General features: G+C 41.1%; 1 protein-coding gene across 4 annotated transcripts in view; it reads right to left on the bottom strand.

Moving 5' to 3' along the window:
* Window positions 1-7,783, bottom strand: part of cbsb (cystathionine beta-synthase b) — a 43,733-nt gene that overhangs the window by 3,852 nt on the left and 32,098 nt on the right. For all 4 annotated transcript variants that reach the window (XM_006638918.3, XM_069179265.1, XM_069179266.1 and 1 more), the window contains 8 exons: window positions 7,349-7,440; window positions 6,743-6,868; window positions 5,070-5,154; window positions 4,358-4,463; window positions 3,474-3,548; window positions 3,203-3,337; window positions 2,659-2,767; window positions 1,007-1,091 (listed from right to left, as the gene is read on the bottom strand). In XM_006638918.3, the coding sequence (XP_006638981.2) occupies window positions 1,007-1,091; window positions 2,659-2,767; window positions 3,203-3,337; window positions 3,474-3,548; window positions 4,358-4,463; window positions 5,070-5,154; window positions 6,743-6,868; window positions 7,349-7,440 (813 nt within the window). The remainder of the gene's footprint in view (window positions 1-1,006; window positions 1,092-2,658; window positions 2,768-3,202; window positions 3,338-3,473; window positions 3,549-4,357; window positions 4,464-5,069; window positions 5,155-6,742; window positions 6,869-7,348; window positions 7,441-7,783) is intronic.

Here is a 7,783-nt window from a genome sequence, read left to right as displayed (position 1 = left end):
ATGGTTTTCAATATGGCGGACCTCTGTATATTTAACCAATCAATAAATGTTACATGTGAGAGAAGAACATATCACTTTTATACGAGCAGGTATTTTTCTTTAAGCTCATTCTGCACAGCGCTTGTGTGTATGCTGTCAGATTTTTTTTTTTACTTTCTACTAAATAGCTCTACAGCGGTCAGCCACATGCTGCTAAAAGCCCAAAGTGCAGTGTTTGTTTAATCAGAACACACAAACCCAGGGACATTTTGGATATCTCAAAATTACAACCAACAAAGGACTTTGCTTCTGCCTATGGGGCTCTTGAACCCAAAAACCTAAAACTAACTTGTTTACCGATCACATGAGCCAAATTCAAAAAGCATGCTGTGAAACTTCCTCAAAGAAGGGTGGTTCTGCACCAAGTATCAGCCTTCTCTCGGCTTAACCTCATTCAGCATCGCTGCAGCCTGGCACAGCCTTTGTTAAAGAAGGTGGATAAAGATGTTAAAGGAAGTGGCAAAGGGCCACTGTAAGGTATTAAGGATGTCAATTCAGACTTAAGGACAGGGATGTGAATTTGGCCAACATGCTGTATTCTTTGGGTACTTCTGGCACTTTTTGTTGCATCATGGAACTTTATAATGGTTGACAGAACTAAATAAATTCCAATTTTACAATTTTAATCATGTTAGATTCAAAACACACATCCGATTATAATACACAATACTAAACACTATAATATGGGTTTGCTTTTTAATCCTGTTTATCCATACTTTAGTTATAAAATAAAAACCCTGAACATTTTCATCCGGATGATCGTGAGGACAATCTGGAGCCCTTCTCTAACTGAGTATGGGGATCCGTTTTTCTCCAAGTCATTGGGATAGATCTATGAAGAAAGGGGGAAAATATCCGTCTTCACAGACAGGGCATCTTGTTATTTTTACCTGGTGTGAAACTAATACACAGGCCTGTTTCGGTCCAATATTTTACCAGCATTTTTTTTTGAGAGTTACACACTTACACTGAATCTGTTCATGGACAACAAGAGCGAAGTGGTCGATCTCTAGGATCCGGGACAATTTGCCCAGGTTGTCATTCAGGTGAATCTGGAGTAAAAAGACACAGATTGAATTCAAAGGGTAACAATGTCACAAGCTGTGTGAAGCACAATTTTTTTTAATGCCATGCCTCTGAAATCAGTTTTTCCTTAAAGGTATGGCTATTCAGAGATATGTAGTTCAAGTGGGTAGCTGCGTCAGCATGCGTAGGCTGCAAAGGAACAAGTAATAGGTTTATTCCATGCTGAAAAAAAAGAAGAAAGAGAACACAACGTTTCGGCCGTGGAGCCTTCTTCAGGTGTGACTCACACCTGAAGAAGGCTCCACGGCCGAAACGTTGTGTTCTCTTTCTTCTTTTTTTTCAGCATGGAATAAACCTATTACTTGTTCCTATTCAGAGATATGTTCACTGTTGCACAATGTAGTAAATGTGTAACGTTTGCATTTGTCATTCTGACAAATACAGCAAATCCTTCCTTAATATTTACTGAACAGTTAAAATCTAATTTGAAATGATTCTGCAGAAAAAGGAGATGGTTGTTTCAAACAAATTCCAAGAAAATGTAAAAACACTTACTTATAGTTTTTGTGAACTTTGTAAACTTTGTCCTTTTCAAAAGGTTACAAAATTGTGTATATATTCTTGTACACTTCTGCTCAGCAACAAGTATAAGTCTTGTACCCAGGACTTCTCTTAGTGCATCCCTCTCACACCACTCCTCTCTGTCCTGTCTATACCCTTGCAGCAGCTCCCTGGCTCATTCCTTGTGAAAGTAAGCAAAAGTTCAGTCAGCCCCATCCTTACAGTCAGGCTCCCAGTCCATCAGCTAGGAGAGTCACGCCAAATACTCTCTCTCATTTATTAGGATCTAACCAAGCAATTGAAATGGTGTTGGATACTGTTATTGCAATGGAATGAGCAATTAAAAATTACTCAGGTTGTTTCAGCTTGGTACTACAAACTTGCACATCAAAGGTTTATTTCTTCACAGTTCATGTATCACTTCCCAAATCCTTCCTGTGACAGTATTTATATAATCCCGACATCAGCCACACAGAAATCATGAAACAAAGCCCTGCTCACAGTAACTCCCAGTTCTCTCTCTTAACCACACATCTTGTACTGTTTGCTTTCTGAGGAATGTCAGCTTCAAAGCTCAAGTCATTCCTTTATGCGCCCCAGCTGCATGCTGTTCAAAATTTTACTTTTAACTTTTAAAGCCCTACACAACAAATCACCCCCTATGCTCTGCTGAGGCAAATCTTTTAGTAGTACGTTCTTACAGATACAAGTGCCCTGGGGTGTGTGTATTCAGCCTCACTGCTCTAAACCTCGGAATCTCATTCTGACAGCTGTACACTCTTTAACAGTTTTTAAATCTTGACTGAAGACTTATCTTCCTGTTCTCCTATTTCTATTTAATACTAGATTGTTTTTTTTATTTTTTCTCTTTTTTTGTGTTTGTTTTTTTGCCCGGTAATGATATACATAGGCACTGAACTAAATCCGTGTAATCCTTGAAACTGGCCCCTTTATCTCAACCAGAGCAGATGGCTGGGAAGAACAGGGCCCAGCCTGTGGTGGTTTCTGGCAGAAAAAGAAACTTTTCCTCACCTGTTTGAACTGTTTGTACAGGACTTTGTTGACTGGATCAGACGGTTGGACCTTGCCTGCAAGCACTGAGGACAGCATATTCCCCAGGGTGACCATCCCCAGAATTAGCCTGGAAAGGGAATTGGAAGAAGTTTTATCCACCTGGGATGAAACCAATATAACACAGCACATTCTCAGTCAGTCATCAGGGCCCATATCAAATCAAGTAAGGTTGCAAATTTGAGTAATAACTATGTCTCTAAATCACAATTGCCATTTTCAACATATTTTAATGTCTTTGCACTAACTGGAACTGAATCAAAAGATATTGCAAAGCTTCTGTGTGTGAAAAATCAAATATAACAATAATGACACTCCTGATGTCCTCTTAATCCCTTGGTTTTCTTGGAGCACTTTTAGGTGGTACTTACTACAGAGTTGAAAAAAAACTACGGACTGTATTGATCATAAAAGGGATTATGGGTAAAGAGAGGTCTGGAAGGGGCTCAATTCAGGGTCACTAATGTCAGGCCTCAGCACCCAGTGACAAAACCACAGGACTCACCCTGATTCATTGACAACAGGAGCCTGATCAAAGCCCTTCTCCTTCAGGATTTCAATGGTTTTCTGACATGTGACAGAAGGCAGCACAGTCAGTGGTGCACTCAGGTTCAGCTCCTGGATTTTCATATTCCACCACCTGTAAAAGAAACAAAAGATGATGACGTGAGGAAGGAACAATCCTACAATAACCCTACTCCCACACCCTCACCCCCGCTCCCCACTCCTTTAATCCTTAACCCCAGAGGTCAGAGGTCAGGAACCCCAAGTCTTACCAGGGCTTTGTCACCATGCTGTCCTCTGTGAGGAATCCTTTCTGAAACATCCACTTGTCACTCAGGAACTTGGACCTTGGAAAATGAAATGCAGGGTGAAATTATTCCTGCAGGACATGGATAACACTAATTAAAAAGGTCAGCTGGCATGACCTCTGACCGCATATGAGCCTAAACTTTCCGGACACATTTACATCTTTCAGACAATGTGGGGAAGCAATTGAATAGTTAATATAGTATTGTGTTACAATCGTATTGTGCACAAATAAAGTTTAACATAAAATGTGTGCTGTTTTGGTCAACATGTTACTGAAAAGATATTGCTGCTCTGGAATCAGTTCAGCGAAGACTATCCTGATGCAAGCTGGGACTTAAGGAAATATCCTCCACTGACAGGCTGGAGGAACTGAATCTTGTCAAAATAAACCCACCCAGCGGTTCTCTTTCCTTTAGTTTCACTCTTTCTAGTGAGGGTAGAGGAAATAAAACATTTTCCTTTCATGAAAGTGAATCATGAACCAGAGGACACCAGTGAAAGCCGTGTGGAGGTGCACTAAAAACCAGCAACAGGAGGCACTACTTTACCTACTAGTGTGTTATTCAGCTTTAATAACATCCCTTGATTTGAATTTTACACTTCTGACTATAAACCCTAACTAATTTTGTTCTTATTGCTCCTCACATTGTAACATGAGTGCCCAGGTCTTTTTCCGCAAGGAAATCGGATACATTTGCATACAGCCGAGGAATATTTCTCGCTAGGGTCTCCTTTACAAGCAGAAGGCTGCGAGCAGGAGCCCTCTACCCAGACAGGTAGTGTTCACAAGCCCAGGGTCACCCCCGCCCTGTCCCACACCCCAACCCTGGGCCCCCCAGCTCCTCACATGTAGTTGCGGATGGAGTCTGGCAGGATGACGACACAGCGCTGTCCTTCCTCAAGCCCCTCGGCTGCCTTCATCGCTGCGGCCATGGCGGAGCCCGAGCTGCCTCCTGCGCCACAGGAAGAGGGACAGGGTTACTCTTGCGCCCCGACTGAAGAAAGAACGCCCCCTCCCCCCTCCCTGCCCCTAGAGGCTTTAACACTGGCTGTCAGCGAGAGGTGGCGCCACCTGCTGGCAGCTCTGGGGATTAAGAGCTGCCAGCAGATTAAGAGCCCAAGTCACACTTGCCTTTTCAGGTCTTTATTAAAAGTTCTTAAAGTTCAACAGACTCAATCCACTAAATATATGGAGCAGGATTCTATGACACAAAAAATTTCACCTGGGAGTGTAAAAATGTGGCATTAACAAAATAGAAAACATAAAATATGTACATGGTTAACTTCATATTATCTCATTTTTAAACCTAGAGCAATATTATCTACACAGAGGCACACATTTAAAAAAAGAACTTGTAATGTTATGAACACTGCACTTTCAAGGATATAAAAGATATAAAGGGGTCCAAAACTAATTAAAACTTCTTTTTATTCCCAATAATCCTTGACTGAGAAAGCGAGATGGCAAATCCAGAGATGGCACTGAGTTTTTAACAAATAGGTAATACATCACTAGTAAAAAGGAGAAAGTAGGAAAGAAAAAGTGGCCAAAATTATACCACAGAGCAATCCTTCTTCTTTGATCAGAAGACGAGACATGTTGAAGGATTCTTCATCGTTGGATTTATACCAGTCATCCACAACCTGCCCATGGAGAAAGAAACCGAGGCCAGCTCTCAGAACGATCTCACACAGATCAAGTCCCACAAAACCTTGTGCATTAATAGCTGGATGATAAGTTCTGCCATTTTCATTGTGAGCATTTGATAAACCTTGATAAACACAGGAGGTCTGCTACTTCTAAAAGCAATGTCCGTTGGTTTGGAAAGGTATTTGATATTATTATTAATTTTAATAAAACACTTTTGGCTCCCCCTGATGGCCAAAATATGACGCCAGTTAAAACTGGTGGAGTTTTTAACCTTCCAAGACACTGAACGGACAGCGACAATGAGCATTACAACATTGCATGAGGATGCAACTCATGAGCAGACATGCAATGAAGACACATGCCTTATCTTCATAACAGGGTATTAAAAACAGCAAAACAGAAAGTGTGATTAACTATTTCCAAAGTTACAATAATCTCAAGTCCCTAAAAGGTGGACCAGCCTAACAACACAAATGAGCCCTGAAACTCGAGAATGAAGTATATTTCTGGCACATCTGGGGGAATGAAGGGACTGGGAATAAAATCAGAAGTGAGGACTCCAGATTTATTTTTCAAATCACACAACCACAGCATTCCCACCAGTTTACAATGGTAAAATAATTAAATCAGGCCTTTTCACAGCTAAAGGCTGGCATTGTTAGACTAGTCCTACATGAAAGTCATCTCCTGTACTGGATTACTGAGGAGAAGCTTCATTTCTACCAACAAATGTGATTATAGTCACAAGAAAAAACAGCAAATTAATGCTGCAACTCATTCTGTAGTAATGCAAGTGGCTGCTTTAATGAGGCATGGCTGGGTTACATGTTTTGAAGAGAGCGTATTCTATTAAAAATTAATTTAGTCCTACCTAGATGGTAAGGATTGTGTGGATGTCTTCTTCCAGATTAAGCCCTAATTACTTTAATTGGGAACTGTAGTTCAAATTTCTTAGCCCTATTTATTAAGTCTCAGTAACAAAATAAAGTAATTGACAGGATCACAAAAGTTTACAAACTTAAATTTAAGTGTAAAATTGTGAACTTTGTAAAAGTACTGTATGGTTGCCATGTTGTCACAGGCAGACAAGAAACCGTTGGTCATGCGACTGGCGAGAGCGAGAGTTTGAGCAAATTATAACGTAAAAACAGCCATTCGTGCTCACTAGTCTCTGTAAACAAATGAGAAACGAGGTCTCCTAACAATGTTAATTATTACGAGTGGATATTAGTCATTTGGCAAGTTGCTCTTTCTCTACAATACTTAATGGTTTTTCATGAAATCGACACTTACAAGGCAACATTTTTTATTAATATAGTAGCAAAACTTGCTTGGTCCTTGTTCTGAATCGCAGACAATGATGCAAATACGATGCTATGCATACATTGAAACTTCAAATAGACGGTAATTTACATTATAAAAGAGATGGCTTCATTGTGGTTTGAAATGCACTCATCATTCCCAAAATGTTAAAACAGCATTGCAGCTACCCTTTAATTGCTGTGAAGCTGACATACTAACTAAGGAACAGGGGACTCAAGGCTAAAAAAAGTGCTGGTGAGTCTGGAGATGCAAACCTACCTCGCGGTCCAGCACTGTGGGAATGAAGTCGTAGCCGATGCCCTCGACCTCGTACGTCGTCTTGTCCGTCTTGTTCAGCTCATCTGGCTGAGCAAGGATAGAGCCTTCGGGGTCCACTCCGATAATCTGGGCGGAAAAGGGGACACAGTCAGAAGCCTTACTCTCCCAAGACAGGCTTATAGGCAGAAAACACCTTCAATGTTCAGTCTCCTTTTCTGGACATGACCAAATTATCCTGGAGAGGGGGGTTAAGTGAGGGACTGAATATGTCCATTTATGGATGACTGTTGACACCGGTGATGAAAGAGAAAATACAGTCTCAAAACATCAACCTTCCTCTTCCGGCTTTGTGTTCACAAACTAAATATCTTAAAAGAGTTCTCTCCAAGATCTGCCCAGCAGAGGTTATTTAATAAGCAACAGAGCAGAAGCTTTAGCAGTATGCCAGTTGTTGGGTGTAGCACTTGATGTTAAGAATCAGCAGTTGCCGTGTTTACTTCTGAATCATTCTTTAGACCACTTTCCCTGGAGGCATGGACAGCTCAACAAAAACAGACTAAAGTAAAAAAAAAACAACAACAAGAAATGGCTCCAAAAAACACCCACTTTACACCCAGGGCACTTCTCCTTCAGCTTGCGGGCAATGCCAGTGATGGTGCCACCTGTGCCAGCCCCAGCCACCAGCATGTCCACTTTACCTGATGGGAGGAAAAAAACAGGGGATGGGTGTCAAAAGAAAACAGGAACCTTGCTTGTAATTCTGCCCTGTGAGTCTTAAATCAGCAACTGCCAGCGGAGGTTCACATGAGCCACAGTCCAGCATCAGTCCTGATAGAAAAAGTGAAGATACTAAGAATCAAGACGTCAGTTTTTTGTGTCATTACATTCTTCAATTTATCAACAGTGTGATTTGCGCTACAGATTTGCAGCTGACTGCTCAGTCAGTGAAAGAAATCTGTGGAACATCTTTTGCTTTACTTTGCACTGCCTCAGTTAGCCTAAGTCTTCAGATCAGATCCTGTTTCCCCCATATATTTATAA

This window comes from Lepisosteus oculatus, chromosome 15 (assembly GCF_040954835.1).
Source record: "Lepisosteus oculatus isolate fLepOcu1 chromosome 15, fLepOcu1.hap2, whole genome shotgun sequence".
Classification (NCBI taxonomy): domain Eukaryota; kingdom Metazoa; phylum Chordata; class Actinopteri; order Semionotiformes; family Lepisosteidae; genus Lepisosteus; species Lepisosteus oculatus.
This window is presented reverse-complemented; position numbering and strand designations above follow the sequence as displayed.